General features: G+C 47.2%; 1 protein-coding gene across 2 annotated transcripts in view; it reads left to right on the forward strand.

Annotated features, from left to right (window-relative positions):
* The window catches only part of LOC125457908 (glutathione hydrolase-like YwrD proenzyme), a 108,374-nt gene that overhangs the window by 41,676 nt on the left and 47,794 nt on the right, over window positions 1–18,904 (forward strand). Inside the window, exons 10-11 of one of the 2 annotated variants that reach the window (XM_059651213.1) lie at window positions 5,076–5,246; window positions 11,078–11,162. In XM_059651213.1, coding sequence (XP_059507196.1) covers window positions 5,076–5,246; window positions 11,078–11,162 — 256 coding nt within the window. The remainder of the gene's footprint in view (window positions 1–5,075; window positions 5,247–11,077; window positions 11,163–18,904) is intronic. The other variant, XM_059651212.1, reaches the window with a different exon arrangement.

Here is an 18,904-nt window from a genome sequence, read left to right on the forward strand (position 1 = left end):
AAATTGTTGGAAATATCCTTTAGGGAAGGAAACTGCCATCCTTACCTGTCTGGCCTACATGTAACTCCAGATCCACAGCAATGTGGTTGATTCTCAACCAGCCCTCTGGGCAGTTAGGTTTGGGCAATAAATGCTGCCTGGCCAGTGATGCCCTCAACCCATGAATGAATAAAGGGAGAAAAAAAATCAGCTCAGGTGAATCATCTGATAGCAAGTTCTACACACTCAGTTTTTCATGAATTCCTTGTGGATTTATTTGTCTATTTTGTATTTAAGTCACCCAGTCTTAGCTAGAAGAAATAGCAGTTTGACGTTTGTCCTAACAGTTCACCTAAATCCATGACCTTTGTTTTTTCCTCATTCTAACTTGTTCAGATGTGTTATGATACACTTCTGAGGTGATGGAATTAGAGCCCAGGCCTCCTGACCCTGATTTAGGGACACTACCACTGTGTCATGAGAGCCCCAAACAAGGAACCAGTGTCCATCAGACATTTCAGATTGACCTGTTCAGATGTGTTATGACATGCTTCTGGAGTGGGGGGGACTTGAACCCAGACCTCTTGGCTGAGAGGTATGGACTGTGCCACTGTGCCACAATGGCCTGCCCTGCTTTTGCTTCTAATCCCAATCGGGGGATCTCGACAAAGTATGTAGAGAGCAGGCTGACAGAATGGCCTGAAATCGAGACAAGGCAGCTAACACTGGAGTCCTGGCCAATAATATATTTGGTTTGCACGGTGGCTCACTACTGCCTCACCGCACCGGGACCCCAGGCTCAATTCCAGCCTCAGGCAATTGTCAATGTAGAGTTTACATGTTCTTCCTGTGTCTGCGTGGATTGGCAGGTTGGGCAGATTTGCTGTGGGAAATGGGTTACTGGGATGGGGTGGGATCCTCTTCAGAGTGTTGGTATGGACTTGATGGGCCGAATGGACTTTTCCCACGCTGTAGGAATTCTATGATAATTATCCCTCAAGCATCATCAGCAAAACAGATTATCCACTCAATGTCGCATCGCTGTTTATGGAGCTCGCTGTGAGCAAAATGGCTGCCACATTTCCCTCACTTAGTCACTTTCCGATATTTGAAAAGTGACCTCTTTGACTGTAAGATGCTTTGAGAACCCAGTGGTAATGAGAAACAATATATAATTGCAATTTTTATATTGCTTGTTTCATTTTTAAAGTTCTTATCATTCCTAGGACCATGAAGCGATGATCTTCATTATTGAATTTTCCTTCCTGTACTACGGAACAGTTGTTGATGAATCAACCCTGTTTCTAAATAATTCTTCTGAATCTTTGCAGTACAGCTGCAGTTTCTGAGCAGACACTGGAAGAATCCCAGGCTTATTTTGAGCAAGGCAGGGTCACTTCCCTCATCAATGGCAAATGTTCTTGTTGCTAGGTTAGTGTTTTCAATCATGCATCTATTCTACATTGTAACACAGTATTAAAGCCTTGCAAACAGATCAGTCACTCCATTCTGTCTGTGCTGGCTTATTCCTGGAACTGCCCAAGCCGTCATATCTCCCTCCACTTCAAGTACTCATCCAGAAGAGGGGACCCCTCTCTCAGGCTTACACTGGATAAAACTAGCACCAGTGAATGAGATAACAAGGTGTAGAGCTGGACGAACACAGCAGGTCAAGTGGCATCAGAGGAGCAGGAAAGCTGACGTTTCAGGTCTGGACCCTTCTTCAGAAATATCAGAAGAAGGGCCCAGATCCCAGATGTCAGCCTTCCTGGTCCTCTGACGCTGCTTGGCCTGCTGTGTTCATCCAGCTCTACACCTTGTTATCTCAGATTCTCCAGCATCGGCAGTTCCTACTATCTCTAGCACCAGTGAATATTGTTACTGCAGTCAGAACTGTGTATCATTACTGCCAGGGTCAACTCTCATGTGGCACCACTTGGATAAAGTACCTCCATGGATTTCAGAATGGGAGAAGGTTTACAACATAGATACAGAGAAAATAAGTGCAGGAGTAGGCCATTCGGCCTGTCGAGCCTGCACCACGATTCAATATGACCATTGCTGATCATGCAATCTCAGTGTCCATATCCCTCGATCACTTTAACTGCAAGTGCCACGTTCAGCTCCCTCTTCAATATATCTAATGAACTGGCCCCAACAACTTCTTTTAGGAGATAATTCCACAGGTTCACAGCTCTCTGAGAGAAGAGATCTTTCCTCATCTCAGTCCTGAATGGCATATCACGATTTCTTAGATTGTGACCCCTAGTTCTGGACTTCCCCAGCATCAGGAATATCCTTCGCACATCTAGTATGTCCAGTCCCATCATGATGTTATAGGTTTCTATGAGATGCCCCCCATGCTGTTCTAAATTCCAGTGAATACAAGCCCAGTCAATCCAGTCTTTCCTCAAATGTCTGTCCTACCATCCTGGGAATCAGTCTGGTGAACCTTAGCTGGACTTCCTCAATATCAAGGAGACCAAAACAACACACGATACGCAAGGTGTGGCCTCACCAAGACCTTGTATAACTGCAGCAAGGTCTGATACTCAAATCCTCTCACTACGAAGGCCAGCAGCCATTAGCCTTCCTCACTGCCTGCATTGCCAACCTTCAGCGACTGTTCCACCATGACACCCTGGTCTTGTTGGGGGAAGATAGTGAAATACGTTTGAAAAAACATGACATCTGTCCGTTGTCTGTGACCAAGGATCTATGTTGGGAATTGAGTTTTACATAAAATGCTATCACCATTATTATGACACTTTGGAATTGCATAGATTTTTTTTTCAAATTCTTGAACTTCTGTATTCCTGTGGAAACTAAAATGGATTGATAAAAGCCCTGACTTCCATTCTATCATGCTGAAGCATACTCAGAATACACACCTAATAGGCTGTTCTCTAGCTTAAAGCCACAGAATTCCCACACTGCAGAAAGAGGCCATTAGCCCCATCAGGTCTGCACTGACCCTGCAAAGAGTATCCCACCCTATCCCTATAATCACATTTCCCATGGCTAATCCACCTAACCTGCGCACTGCCAGATGGGGCAATTTGGCACGGCCAGTCCACCTCACCTGCACATCTTTAGACAGTGGGAGGAAACCAGTGCATCCGGAGCAAATGCACACAGACAGAGCAAGAGCGTGCAAACTCCACACAGACAGCAACCCAACCCTGGAATGGAACCCTGGTCCCTGGCACTGTGAGGCAGTAGTGCTGATCACTGAGCCACCGTACTATACAGGACACATAGCTCATACAATTTGAAATGTCATTGTAAAGTAAAAGCCTAGCAAAAGGCAGGACTTTTCAGAGACCGGTGCCAGAATGTGTGGGACAGCAGTTACAGTGTCACTTGTTGGCACAGTAGTAATTTGGCTCAAAGCCATCGTCATCACGCTATCAGAAGATGGTGGACATTGAAAAAGGGACTTCCCTGTAACCGACTACAGGAACCAGGCTTGTAACTCAGACAAAAGCATAGTTGCCCCTCACAGTTGGGTATGCCCAAGATTCAGGTGATTGCAATGAATGGGACTGGATATGAGGCAAAGAGTTCCACAGGCAAATGATCTCAAAACAGCTGTAGCCCTACACATGCTCAGTTTCATGGGATGAGGGTGTCGCCAACTCAGCCAGCATTCATTGCCCATGCTGGCCAGTTAAAAGTCAATCACATTGCTGTGGGTCTGGACTCACATGTAAACCAGACCAGGAAATTATGGCAGTTTCCTGAACTAGATGGGTGTTTCTGCAATCAACAATGCATCATCATTAGACTCTTAATTCCAGATTTTTTAAAAATTGAATTCGGGTTCCTCCATCTGCCATGATGGGGTTCAAACCTGGGTGCCCAGATCATTACCTGGGTCTCTGGGTTAATAGTCCAGTGATAATACCACTAGGCCATCACCTCTTCACTGAAGGGTCAGTAATGAAGGGGATTAATGTTAAAGTGAAGGGCAGGAGGTTTCAAGAGGATTTGAGGAAAACATTTTTTCCCCCAGAGGGTGGTAAGAATCTGGAATGCACTGCCTCGGAGGGAGGTATGTGGAGAGAAACCTCTCAACCTTCAAAAAGTACTCAGATGAGCACTTGAAAGGCTGTAACATACAGGGCTATGGACCAAGTGACAGGAAGTGGGATTAGTGTAGATAGCTCAGTGCAGACAGGACAGGTCCAGGGGCTATAGGACTACTCTATTATGTGTTGAGATAGCGAGAACTGCAGCTGCTGGAGTCAGTGATAACATAGTGTGGAACTGGAGGAACACAGCAGGCTAGACAGCATCAGAGGAGCAGCAAAGTTGATGTTTCAGGTTGGGACCCTTCTTCACATCAGCTTTCCTGCTCCTCTGATGTTGCCTGGCCTGCTGTGTTCCTCCAGCTCCACACTGTGTTATCTCTTATTTGTTGGACCAGTTTGATAGCTCATTTAGAAACAGCATAATAATATTCAAATATTGCTTATTGTACCCACTGTGCAAAAAATATTATCTGGCTGATAGTTGCTTTGTGGAAAACACTTTTAACAACAACTTGACTCTTTTTTCTTTTATTCTACATGAGGAAAGTTTGGAACATTTATTTGATTTTACCAAGGTTCACCAGTTATTTATTTCCTTTTGAATATTTGTCCCATTTACCTGTAGAAACACTCACTGCACCTCAATACATCCTCAAAGCACTTGGCTCCAATGTGGTTCAGTTGGAACCAATTGATAACCCTCTTGCCTCGAATGCAGAAGGCTCAGAAATTTGGAGGATATATCTAGACTGATACTCCTACTGTAGCACTGAGGACGAATAGCAGTAAGCAAAGTGTTAATCTCCAGTAGGTGCAAAAAATTGCACTGGTGTCCTGGCTGATGTTTATGTCTCAACTAACAAAATTTAGGAAAACAGATTAGAGGATTTGTATCACATCACTATTTGCCTGAACTTGGTCTGCACCAATTCGCTGCTGCATTTTTGCACATGTTCCTTGTCAAAAGCACTTCCTTGGCTTTGGGAACATTTTGAGGTTTTGAAATCACTTTTGTTTTACCTTTTTGTAGATTATTCTAACCATTCTGACTTCTTGTTTTAGAACAGGGGCGTCAATTTTTCTCTGAATCCTGAGCACCCAAATTGCCTGGAACCAGGGAAGCGTCCCTACCACACCATCGTTCCTGCCCTTGCCACATTGCCTGCCACCGGAGAACTGCTGTGTAGCTTTGGAGTCATGGGTGGGTTCATGCAGCCTCAAGGTCAAGTGCAGGTAAAGGCCACTTTGTTAATTAGGCACTTGGCTGTGTTAGGCGCATAAAATCTTTATTTGCTGTGCTAAATTGCCTGTAGTGTTCAGGAATGCGTAGATGACGTGGGTTATAGTGGGGTGGGTCTGGGTGGGATGCTTTGAATTCAGTTTGGCATTGTTGGGCCGAAGGGCCTATTTCCACACTGTAGGGATGAAACAAAGATCTTCATTTTGGTAGGCAGTTTTGCTTCTGTTAATACAGTCCTGCTTTCAGACTTTAAATTGTAGCGGACTGGTGTTGGAGGTGATGTTGTGGTTGATTTGTAGGATCATGGAGTTGTACAATATAGAGCAGTCTGCATCAACAAAAAAAGGCTGCCCTAAATCTACACCAGTCCCACTTTCCCATAGTAGGCCCACAGCCTTTTGAATGTATGACATTTTGAGCGCTCACCCAAGTATTATGTAAAGGTTGTAAGGTCACTTACGTCAGCTACCCTGACAGACAGTGCTTCCCAGATTCCCACAACCCGCTGGGTGAGAACATTGTTCCTTAAATCTCCTCTAAGCTTACACCTTAAAATTATGACTGTTGTTATGTGTCCCAGGCATCCTGTCCATGCCCCTCATAGTCTTATCCATCTATGTGATGTCCCCACCTTAGCCTTCTGTGCTCCAAAGAAAACAACCCGAGCTTATCCAGCCTCTCTTCATTCGCTCAACTGCTCCAACTGGCTCAGTGGTTAGCACTGCTGCCTCAGAGCGCCTGGGAGCCAGATTCAGTCCCACCCTTGGGTGACTGTCTGTGTGGAGTTTGCACATTCTCCCCGTGTCTGTGTGGGTTTCCTCCGGGTGCTCCGCTTCCCTCCCACAGCCCAAAGATGTGCAGGCTAGGTGGATTGGCCATGCTAAATTGCCCGTAGCGTTCAGGGATGTGTAAATTAGGTGGGTTATAGGGGGTGAGTCTGGGTGGGGTGCTTTAAGGTTCGATGTGGGCTTGTGGGCCGAAGGGTCTGGTCCCATTCTGTCGGGATTCTATTCTATGAACTCAGGCAACATCCTGGTGAATCTCTTCTGTGTCATATATCTCAAAGGTTGTTCAGAATCTGATTAAAATGATAGTTTCGGACTCGATTAGGTCATTCCTGTACCTAGAGAGTGCGCCAGTGATATTCAGCTAGTCATGAACCCGGTCCAAACAAATACATTATGGAAAATCTGTGTAATCATTCCAAATCGACTGCTTGCAGCTCCACCTGTTGGTTACATTAGGGTTTGCAGGTTGCATTAACTCTGAGAACATGACCCAAAGCAGATGACAGTGGGAATGGGAACTGCAGATGCTGGAGAATCCAACATAATAAAATGTGAGGCTGGATGAACACAGGAGGCCCAGCAGCATCTCAGGAGCACAAAAGCTGACGTTTCGGGCCTAGACCCTTCATCAGAGAGGGGGATGGGGTGAGGGTTCTGGAATAAATAGGGCGAGAGGGGGAAGCGGACTGAAGATGGAGAGAGGAGAAGATAGGTGGAGAGGAGGGTATAGGTGGGGAGGTAGGGAGGGGATAGGTCAGTCCAGGGAAGATGGACAGGTCAAGGAAGTGGGATGAGGTTAGTAGGTAGGAAATGGAGGTGTGGCTTGGGGTGGGAGGAAGGGTTGGGTGAGAGGAAGAACAGGTTAGGGAGGCAGAGACAGGCTGGACTGGTTTTGGGATGCAGTGGGTGGAGGGGAAGAGCTGGGCTGGCTGTGTGGTGCAGTGGGGGGAGGGGACGAACTGGGCTGGTTTTGGGATGCGGTGGGGGAAGGGGAGATTTTGAAACTGGTGAAGTCCACATTGATACCATTGGGCTGCAGGGTTCCCGAGCGGAAGATGAGTTGCTGTTCCTGCAACCTTCGGGTGGCATCATTGTGGCAGTGCAGGAGGCCCATGATGGACATGTCATCTAAAGAATGGGAGGGGGAGTGGAAATGGTTTGCGACTGGGAGGTGCAGTTGTTTATTGCGAACCGAGCGGAGGTGTTCTGCAAAGCGTTCCCCAAGCCTCCGCTTGGTTTCCCCAATGTAGAGGAAGCCACACCGGGTACAATGGATACAGTATACCACATTGGCAGATGTGCAGGAGAACCTCTGCTTAATATGGAAGGTCATCTTGGGGCCTGGGATAGGGGTGAGGGTGGAGGTGTGGGGGCAAGTGTAGCATTTCCTGCGGTTGCAGGGGAAGGTGCCGGGTGTGGTGGGGTTGGAGGGCAGTGTGGAGCGAACAAGGGAGTCATGGAGAGAGTGGTCTCTCCAGAAAGCAGACAAGGTGGGGATGGAAAAATGTCTTGGGTGGTGGGGTCGGATTGTAAATGGCGGAAGTGTCGGAGGATGATGCGTTGTGTCCGGAGGTTGGTGGAGTGGTGTGTGAGAACGAGGGGGATCCTCTTTGGGCGGTTGTGGCGGGGGCGGGGTGTGAGGGATGTGTTGTGGGAAATGCAGGAGACGCGGTCAAGGGCGTTCTCGACCACTGTGGGGGGAAAGTTGCGGTCCTTGAAGAACTTGGACATCTGGGATGTGCGGGAGTGGAATGCCTCATCATGGCAGCAGATGCGGCGGCGGAGGCGGAGGAATTGGGAATAGGGGATGGAATTTTTGCAGGAAGGTGGGTGGGAGGAGGTGTATTCTAGGTAGCAGTGGGAGTCGGTGGGCTTGAAATGGACATCTGTTACAAGCTGGTTGGCTGAGATGAAGACTGAGAGGTCCAGGAAGGTGAGGGATGTGCTGGAGATGGCCCAGGTGAACTGAAAGTTGGGGTGGAAGGTGTTGGTGAAGTGGATGAACTGTTCGAGCTCCTCTGGGGAGCAAGAGGCGGCGCCGATACAGTCATCAATGTAACGGAGGAAGAGGTGGGGTTTGGGGCCTGTGTAGGTGCGGAAGAGGGACTGTTCCACGTAACCTACAAAGAGGCAGGCATAGCTGGGGCCTATGTGGGTGCCCATGGCCACCCCCTTTGTCTGTAGGAAGTGGGAGGAATCGAAAGAGAAGTTGTTGAGGGTGAGGACAAGTTCAGCTAGGCGGATGAGGGTGTCGGTGGGGGGGGGACTGGTCGGGCCTGCGGGACAGGAAGAAGCGGAGGGCCTTGAGGCCATCTGCATGCGGAATACAGGTGTATAGGGACTGGACATCCATGGTGAAAATGAGGTGTTGGGGGCCAGGGAATGGGAAGTTCTGGAGGAGGTGGAGGGCGTGGGTGGTGTCACGAACGTAGGTAGGGAGTTCCTGGACCAAAGGGGAGAAAATGGAGTCCAGATAGGTGGAGATGAGTTCAGTGGGGCAGGAACAGGCTGAGACAATGGGTCGACCAGGGCAGGCAGGTTTGTGGATTTTGGGAAGGAGATAGAAACGGGCCGTGCGGGGTTGGGGAACAATGAGGTTGGAGGCTGTGGGTGGGAGGTCCCCTGAGGTGATGAGGTCATGAATGGTGTTGGAGATGATGGTTTGGTGCTCGGGGGTGGGGTCAGGATCAAGGGGGCAGTAGGAGGAGGTGTCAGAGAGTTGGCGTTTGGCCTCGGCGATGTAGAGGTCAGTGCGCCATACTACCACTGCGCCTCCCTTGTCTGCGGGTTTGATGTTGAGGTTGGGGTTGGAGTGGAGGGCTGCCTGTTCTGCGGGGGAGAGGTTGGAGTGGGTGAGAGGGGTGGAGAGGTTGAGGCGGTTAATGTCTCGACGGCAGTTGGAGATGACAGAGTGGGTGCTGTGAGTTTGCACCTTGTCTCACTGCCACCAAATGTCAGGTGTCTCTCCCAATCCAGACGACAAACAGCCTTATCATCCAGTTTTAACAGCAGCTGGGAATTGTATGTGAACAGGAACGTGGATCAGCACAGCAGTTTAATTAAAGTAACCTTGTCCAAATTTACTTCATTCAGGAATTTAAATTTGTAGCAATAACATCAAAATTCAGTCTTCTGCTGTTCGAAACAGAAGTGGAAATAGAACACAGACAGGGCCACCTCAATAACAATCTAAGTGACAGAGCACATCACTTTAGGTAGCTTGGGAGCTGCATTTATTGCTGTACCAAAAATGCTGCCAATGGTCCTCATTGCATTCCATACCAAGGAACCAGTAAATGTAAATGTGGTGAGGAATTATCACCAGACATGCTCTGTGGGGAACTGTTCCAATGTTTGTAGCAGCCTCCGAAACTCAGTGATTGTTCAAGGAAGTTCAGGGAAGAGATCAAGTAATTTTTAGATATTGATGGGATCAAGAGTTTGAGGTATAGGAGAAATAGCACTAAGGTAGATGATCAGCTCTGGATCAGCAATGGTGGACCAGATTCGAGGGCCGAATGGCCAACTCCCCTTCCACATTTCTTGTGACAGATCCACCTTCCTTTCTGTCTCCTTTATTCATCACAGAATCATAGAGCTGTACAGCATAGAAACAGACCCTTCAGTCCAACTCGTCAATGCCAACCAAATATCCTGAATTAATGTAAACCCATTTGCCAGCATTTGGCCCATATCCCTCTAAGCCCTTCCTGTTCATGTCCCCATCCAGATGCCTTTTAAATGTTGTAATTGTACCAGCCTCCACCACGTCCTCCGTAGCTCATTACACACATGCACCACTCTCTGTGTGAAAATGTTGACCCGTAGGTACCTTTGAAATTTTTGCCCTCTCACCTTAAACCTATGCCCCTCTAGCTTTGGACTACCTTACCCTAGGAAAAAGACCTTGGATATCAGCCTATCCATGCTCATTATTAGCCTCTATAAGGCCACCCCCCCCATCCCCTGACATTGCAGGGAAACTAGCCGCAGCCTATTCAGCCTCTCCCTGTAGCTCAAATCCTCCAACCCTGGCAACACCCTTGTAAATCTTTTCTGCTCCCTTTCAAGTTTCATAGCATCTTTCCTATAATAGTGAGACCAGAACTTCACACAGTTTTCCAAAAGTAGCCTAACCAATGTCTTGCACAGCCGCAACATGACCCTCCCAACTTCTGTACTCAATGCACTGACCAATAAAGGCAAGCATACCAAACACCTTCTTCACTATCCTGTTTCCACTTTCAAGAAACTATGCACCTGTACCCCAAGGCCACTTCCTTCAACAACACTCCCCAGGACCTTACCATTACGTGTATAAGTCCTGCCCTGATTCGTCTTAACAAAATGCAACATTTTACATTTACCTAAATTACCTGATTCAGTTGATTGATTACTTGCAGAAATTCTTATATTAATTTCAGTCTTAATGATCTACAGATTTGTCAAACCTTCATCGCTATAACCCACTGTCTCCAGTTTCCTTTCAACCAACGCAAACAACTTGTAATCATTTGGTGCCTGTAGGGTCAAGTGAACATTCCTTGGCAAAATGTGACACCAAGCCTCAAAATAGATATTTGGATCGGCAATGATAAGCTTGGTTGGAGCAAGAGGTTTTAAAAGAAGCGTTAAAGGTGGAGATAGCAGTAGAGGGTCAGGGAGGTGCTCTGCAATTTCAGAGCTCAACAGTTGAAGGCCTGGTGGCCAATGGTAGGCCAAATGGTCAAGAGATCAGAGTTGGGAGCAGCGCAGAAATTTCATTGGGTGGTCTGTCATTTTGGAGAAGCCTTTCTGTAGCATGGCACTTCGCTTAGACCTCACAATAAAGAAAGAGCTCTCGCCAATTACTGTACTGCACGTTACATCAGGCCAAAGAAGTTGTGACAAGTACAAATGAGAAGAAACTAAGGTCCCTAAGCAAGCAGAGTGTTGTTCAAGTAACCAACCGGTTTAAATTGAGATATTCGGACCAGTGTTAAGGTGTGAGGATTGGGCAGGGCCATTTTAACCAAACTCTTTTCCTTATCTGCAAGGTATTGCTTAACATGCTGGAGTTTGGGATGAACCCACAAGAAGCACTGGATGTTTCCCGCTTTTGTGTGGAATACGAGAAGTCAGGTACTTCCTCTTTTTGGCGTAATTGGATAATTTCAGTTCCCACAGAGGGCTGTCAAAGCTGGGTTGTCCAGTGTATTCTGGGGCTGAGATAGACACAGTTTTAATCATTAGGGAATTAAGGGTTATGGGCAAAAGGCAGGAGAGTGGAGTTGAAGATTATCATCTCACTGAATGGTGTGGCAGACCCGATGGGACAAATGGCCGAGTTCTTACGGATTTTTGTTTAAATTGAGCTGCATTGGAATTGAGGTATGGAAACAGACCCTTGCATTATGCAAGGGCCCAAAATCTTTCAGGGTAGCTCTCGTCTACTGATCACACCCAGTTTGTGCTTGAAACAGAGCATCATTAGGCAGATGATGGACTAATAGTTCCTCTGGATGTTTGTGGAGAGTTGGGGGTGGAAGGAGTGAGGAAGGGGTATTTGCTGGTCGTTATCCTGCAGATGATTGCGATCACGCTGGGGGCCCTGCTGGGTCAAGTGTCCAGTATCTTCGCAGGAGTGCTTTCTGATTGATTAATTAGATGGTGTTCCTCGGGGTAGGAAATGAAATGGTTCAACTGTTTAGCACACAGACCACACTCGAATTTTATAAACATGCAGACGAGCCGTTCAGGAACAATGGATGAGAGTGTTAGTGATATTTCAAAACAATGCGACAGCTGAATCACTTTTTCTTTGTTGCTGGATGTGGGTTTTGTGTCTCATTCCAACTCAGGTTTCATGTTTAGTCCCTTCATCCCTGGCCGTTTGTAAAGTGACCTGGGTTTAAGGAGATAGTAGGAACTGCCTATGCTGGAGAGTCTGAGATAACAGGATGTAGAGCTGGATGAACACAGCAGGCCAAGCAGCATCAGAGGAGTAGGAAGGCTGACATTTCAAGTCTGGACCCTTCTTTGGCCTGCTGTGTTCATCCAGCTCTACACCTTGTTAGCTCGGGTTTAAGGAGCTTTTCGTCGATGGCTGTAGGTCATTTGTAAAGTGATTCAATGTGTTTTTTTATTTCTTTGCTCTTTCACAGAGTGTAGGTTTCACAGGCTGTGCCAGTATTTGTTCCTTAAACTTTGAAAAGGTGGTGGCGAGATGCTTTCCTGTATTACAGTAGTCTCTCTGGTGCATATATACCTCCAGTGTTGTTGGGCTTGCTGTGGGGGTGCCGGTTTAGGACTGGGGTGGATAAGGTCAGAAGTCACATGACGCCAGGCTGGAGCCCAACTGGTTTATTTGGAATCGCAACCACTCCACCTGATGACGGGGCTATGCTGTGAAAGCTTGTGATTTCATATAAACCTGCTGGACTGTAAGCTGGTGCTGTGTGACTTCTGAGCTAGTGTTGTTAGGAAGGGAGTTCTAGGATTTTGAACCAAATTTTTGGGGTGGCACAGTGGCTCAGTGGTTAGCACTGCAGCCTCACAGCGCCAGGGACCCGGGTTCAATTCTAGCCTCGGGCAACTGTCTGTGCGGAGTTTGCACATTCTCCCCGTGTCTGTGTGGATTTCCTCTGGGTGCTAGGGTTTCCTCCCACAGTCCAAAGATGTGCAGGCTACGTGGATCGGCCATGCTAAGTTGCCCGTAGTGTTCAGGGGTGTGTGGGTTATAGGGGGATAGGTTTGGGTGGGATACTTCAAGGGGCGGTGTGGGCTTGTTGGACCAAAGGCCCTGTTTCCACACTGTAGGGAATCTGATCTAATCTACCACTGAAGGAAATAGCTCCAGTCAGGACGGTGCGGCCCGGAACCTCCTGAATGTAGAGGGTGTTCCCCGTGTCTTACCAGGTAGTAGGATAAGATGATGTAGATATGTGTCTTATAGATGATACACTCTGCTGTCACTGAGTGCTAGTGGTGGAGGGCGTGAATCTTCAATGTGGCACCAATCAAACGGACTCCTTTGTCCTGGATGGTGTCAAGCTTTGTAGAGTCAGAAAAATCAGTCTTGCCGTCTTATTGAGAAGTAACTGTGATGCCAAGGGAAGCCATTCACACCTCCCTTCAGCTCTTCTTTCCTGGGTTCGTACCAAGGCTTCAACTGAGTATCTGTTATTGCTGAGCAAGTGCAATTTGTCAGCACCCTTCTTCACTTGCTGGTGCCTGGGAGCTGACTCATGGGGTGGTGATTGGCCAGGTTGGGGTTGTCCTGGGACAGGACATGCCTGGGCAATTTTCCAGATTGTCAGGCCCATGTCGGTTTTGCAGCTGTACTGGAAGAGCTGGGCTAGGGGTGCTGCAAGTTCTCTGCTAGACAACTTCTGTACTGTCACCAGGATTTCAGTGTTATTGCCGGGGCCTAAGCCCATTGTACCCATTACATTGTCATGTAAAGTGTGCTCACTTAAAGGTAATGGGAACTGCAGATGCTGGAGAATCTGAGATAATAAAGTGTGGAGCTGGATGAATACAGCAGGCCAGCAGCATCTCAGGAGCACAAAAGCTGATGTTTCGGGCCTAGACCCTTCATCAGAGAGGGGGATGGGGAGAGGATTCTGAAATAAATAGGGAGAGAGGGGGAGGCGGACCAAAGATGGATAGAGGAGAAGATAGGTGGAGAGTATAGGTGGGGAGGTAGGGAGGAGATAGGTCAGCCTGGAGAGGACGGACAAGTCGAGGGGGCAGGATGAGGTTAGTAGGTGGGAAATGGAGATGCGGCGTGAGGTGGGAGGAGGGGATAGGTGAGAGGAAGAACAGGTTAGGGAGGTGGGGTCGAGCTGGACTGGTTTTGGGATGCAGTGGGGGCAGGGGAGATTTTGAAGATTGTGAAATCCACATTGATACCATTGGGCTGCAGGGTTCCCAGGCGGAATATGAGTTGCTGTTCCTGCAACCTTCGGGTGCCATCATTATGGCACTGCAGGATGCCCAGGATGGACATGTGATCTAAGGAATGGGAGTGGGAGTTGAAATGGTTTGCGACTGGGAGGTGCAGCTGTTTATTGCGAACCGAGTGAATTAGCTCAAACGGTAGAGCGCTCACTTAGCATGCGAGAGGTGGCGGGATTGATGCTCGCAATCTCCAGAGTGTACTCACTTAAAGTTAGATTGAGTTTCTGGAAATTGTGAATTTGAGTGAAAAGGCTTTAAGTGAAGGATTTATTCCCATAGGAGATTTGGTAGGTCCTTCCTTGACAAAATAGAAACATTAAAATGTTGTAAAAAAACTAAAGAACTGCAGATGCTGGAAAACTGAACAAAAACAGCAGGTCTGGAAACATCCGTGAAGAGAAAGCAGTGTTAATATTTTGGCTCCAGAGACCCTTCTTCAGCACTGATTGTAGCTGGGAAAAGGCTGGGATATATGCTGACAATTGTGTGGAGGAGGGGTGAGGAGTAAATGCTGGTGGAGGTAGAGCTCAGAGAGACAGAGAGACCAAGAGATGCTGCTTGGCCTGCTGTGTTCATCCAGCCTCACATTTTATTATCTTGGAATTCTCCAGCATCTGCAGTTCCCATTATCTACAAGAGAAAAAAACAGTTGGGCAGACAAAGGAATGGGGAAAGGCCAGCCTGGGAGAATGAGTAGCTGCTAATGGGAGGCATTAGTATCTGACAATAAGTTTTGTGTGCTAGCAGCCCATGTGATGACAGGACCTGGCGTGTAGTGTTGGGGTAAGGACATGGGAGAAGGTACTCGGCCCTAAAATTGTTGAACTCGATATTGAGACCAGAAGGCTGCAGGGCTCCCAGGCAGAAAATGAGGTCAGAGTCTCTAGCTTGCCCGACAACATTGCATCTGTACACTCTCTGATGAAGGGTCTAGGCCCGAAACGTCAGCTTTTGTGCTCCTGAGATGCTGCTTGGCCTGCTGTGTTCATCCAGCCTCACATTTTATTATCTTGTATCTGTACACTGTTAGTTGAAATATGACTGCATTTTAAAAAGCAAAATTTCTACACTGGTAAATGGAACAACTTAAAATGGAATAATTTTAAACCTATCAAGGAAAATGCAATCTCTGGTGCTGTTGAAGTGACCGTGCTCCCTCTAGTGGCAGCTAAATGTCCAGGTTTGCTTGCACTGACCAACATCTGCCACAAGATAGAGCACAGGACCTCAGTTCAGAGGTTCTTGAGATTTGTAGCTCGGGTTGTAGATGGTTGGTTGGCTCGCCGAGCTGGTTCGTTAGTCTGCAGACGTTTCATTGACCTGCATCATCAGTGCAGCCTCCAACAAAGTGTTTTCCCTGCTTATTCTTTAAACTCTGGGGTCCACCGAAGTTGATTAACTCATTTCCGGTTTTCCTTCGCAGTGGTGTGTACATAGAGTCTAATTCTGTGTGTTTATTGATGGCCTTCTTGGTGGAGAACCAGGCCTCTAGGAATTCCCGTGCTTGTCTCTGCTTGGCTTGTCCTGGGCTCCTGATGTTGTCGCCATCGAACTGATGGCCCTCCTTGTCCGTATGTATGGAGACAAGTGAGTATTGGCCGTGACCTTTTGTTGCCGTTTGGTGTTCATGCCTTTTCACGGCCAGCTTTCTGAAACAAAGGTCTGCAAACTAACGAACCAGCCCAGCAAACGAACCAACCGCAGCACCTCTGTTGGGATTCAGGAGGGAAGTGAGGACTGGAGTGGAGCCAGCAGCAGTAGAGAGTAATGCAGTAATGTGAGGTATTTCTGAAACCTTTCATCATGCTCAGTCTAGGGATCGTTCCTAATTGCCTTCTCAGCTTGTTACGGGTTGGAGCGTGCCATTTTTCTTGCACTTGCTCCGAACACTCTTCAAATGTAGACTCCGGTATTACAGACGCACAATAGGCACATAGAAATAGGAGGTGTGAGTTTAGCTGAGTAAGCACAGTAATGTTAACAGTGTGGGTCTAACACCCCTGCCAGCTGATGTTACCATGCAGGAGCCTCCCTTCCAACCTCTTGAGGTTGTACAGGACATTGATGAGGCCACTTCTGGAATTCTGTGTCCACTTCTGGTTCACTCAGTTATAGGAAAGGTAATATCAAACTGGAGAGGGTTCGGAAGAGATTTGCTGGGTATGGAAGGATGGCGTTGTAAAGATAGGCTGGGATTTTTTTTGCTGGAGTGTGGCAGGTTGGAGAGGCGACTTTGTAGAAGTTCATAAAATAATGAGGGGTATAGTTAGATTGAATGGTGGTTGTCCTCTCCCGTGGATTGGGGATCTCGAGACTAAGGAGAGGACTTATTTAAGGTGAGAGGAGAAAGATTTAAAAAATGATATGAGGGGCAAGTTTTCTACACAGCGGGTGGTTTGCGTGTGGAATGAACATCCTGAGGAGTGGTGCGTGTGGGTACAGTTACAAAGTTTAACAGACTTCTGGATGTGTACGTGAATAGGAAAGGTTTAGAGGGATATGGGCCAGGAGCAGGCAGCTGGGGTTAAAATTATCACAGAGACAGGAGGAACTGCCAATGCTGGAGATGCTGAGATAACATGGTGTGGAGCTGGATGAACACACCAAGCCAAGCAGCATCAGAGGAGCAGGAAGGGTCCAGACCCGAAACATCAGCTTTCCTGCTCCTCTGATGCTGCTTGACCTGCTGTCTTCATCCAGCTCCACACCATGTTATTGCAGGCAGGTGGGACTAGTTTAGTTCTGGGATTATGTTTGGTGCGGACTGGTTGGATCGAAGGGTATGTTTTTGTGTTGTATGACTCAGTAACTCTCTAGCTATCCCCTCAGGAGAAGGGTGGTGACCCTCACGTTAAAACATCGCTAGTTGTCTCTCTGATGAGAGAGCAGTTCTAAGCCTAGTAAAACCACGGGCACCTTACCTTGGCAAAGCAGGGAATATTGTGCTCATGCTCTTTAATGACTGAAGCAAATGTGCTGGTCTCTGGGTAAATAATGCCTTTTTCTATTCAGCTGGTACCTGGAAACTCTCATTGGAAGAGGGGATCTCTGAGCCTGCTGCACAGGAGCTGGTAGCAAGAGGTCACAATGTCCAGTGGCCAATTGGTGGACATGAGAGGTCTCAGTTTGGACGTGGCCAAATAATCACCAAAGGAGCATGGTGGGAGTTGCAGCATGCTCCCGTTCCTGAGGATGACCGGGAAGTATTATGGGCTGGCTCTGATCCACGGGCAGATGGGTGTGCGATTGGATACTAAATTATCCTGCAGCTGTTATTTTACGATTGGGAATTTTTAAAGTTCATTCACAGAATGTTGGCGTCACTAGCCAGGCAGCATTTGTTGCCCATCCCTAATTGCCCAGAGGACAGTTAAGAGTCATCCACATGGCTGTGGGTCTGGAGGCACATGTAGGGGAGACCAGGTAAGGATGGCAGTTTCCTTCCCTAAAAGACATCAGATGGATTTTCCCCCAACAATCAGCAATGGTTTTACAGTCACTGTTTGACTTAGAATTTCAGATTTGTTTTTAAAGTGAATTCAGGTTCTACAACCTGCCGTGGCAGAATTCAAACCCAAGTCTCCGGTACATTGTCTGGGTCTCTGGATTAACCACCAAGGCCATTACCACCACTTAATAAGGATTTGTGCTGTATTATTTATCAATCTCAGGTTTATCTCATTATCATAGTTGTACCACCTCTCCAGGGACTTACCTGGTTCTGTGTAAAATAATTGCCTTGCGCACTTCCGTTAAATGTTTCCCTCTCTGACCTTAAGCTCAGGCCCCCTAGAATTTGACATTTCCGCTCTGGGGAAATGATTCCAGCAATCCACCCTACCTGTGTCTGTCATCGTTCCATGGACTTCGATCAGGCTGGCATTCAGCTTCCGGTGCTCTTGCAAAACCAGAAAAAATATTTCTCATTAACCTTTAAATCATGCAGCTAGGAAGAGTTTTTTGATTTCAAAATGAATGCCACAGCGTTTGTAGAAAAACTAGTTTCAGCTATCAATGCAACAAGGATTGCTCGACACAAATAATTAAATAGTTAGGAACTGACATCCAAAACTCAAGAACTATGCGGAAGAATGTCTGTAGAGAAGACCAGAACGGGGCTAAGGGGTATTAAGAAGTGTATTTTTGGATTGAAAAGCCTACAGGTGAAGAGAGAGGTGAGGACTTCTGAGGTTAAAAACTGAAAGAACTGTAGATGCTGTAAATCAGAAACAGAAACAGAAGTTGCTGGAAAAGCTCAGCAGGTCTGGCAGCATCTGTGAAGGAAAAAAACTCAGAGTTAACGCTTCAGGTCCGGTGTCCCTTCCTCAGAACTGGGAAGGGTCATTGAGCCTGAAATGTGAACTCTTGATTTTTTTCCTTCACAGATGCTGCCAGACCTGCTGAGCTTTTCCAGCAACTTCTGTTTCTGTTGAGGAGTACTGAGATACTGGGAATTCATGATGTTAAGTAGGACACAGTGGACAGACTCTTGAGGTCAGTGCTTCACAGTCACAGGCAGTGAAGAGAATGCCACTATCCAGACCCCTTTTCTTGATTGATAAAAGCTAAATTCTTACATTGAGGTGTGACTCATGAACAGTGCTTATCATCATAGTGAAGCAAATCAAACAGCAGCGTCCAGAGGCCATGCAAATACATGGCCATCTAGAAGTTGACTTGCTCTCCTTCGCCACAGGCTATCCGCATAAGAGATAAGATATTGAAATCTAAGTAAGAACAAAAGAACAAAAAAAATTACAGCACAGGAACAGGACCTTCGGCCCTCCAAGTCTGCGCTGATCCAGACCCTCCATCTAAACCTGTCGCTATTTTCCAAGGATCTGTATCCCTCTGCTCCCTGCCCATCATGTATCTGTCTAGATACATCTTAAATGACACTTCTGTGCCTGTCTCTACCACCT

This window comes from Stegostoma tigrinum, chromosome 14 (genome assembly GCF_030684315.1).
Source record: "Stegostoma tigrinum isolate sSteTig4 chromosome 14, sSteTig4.hap1, whole genome shotgun sequence".
Taxonomy (NCBI): Eukaryota; Metazoa; Chordata; class Chondrichthyes; order Orectolobiformes; family Stegostomatidae; genus Stegostoma; species Stegostoma tigrinum.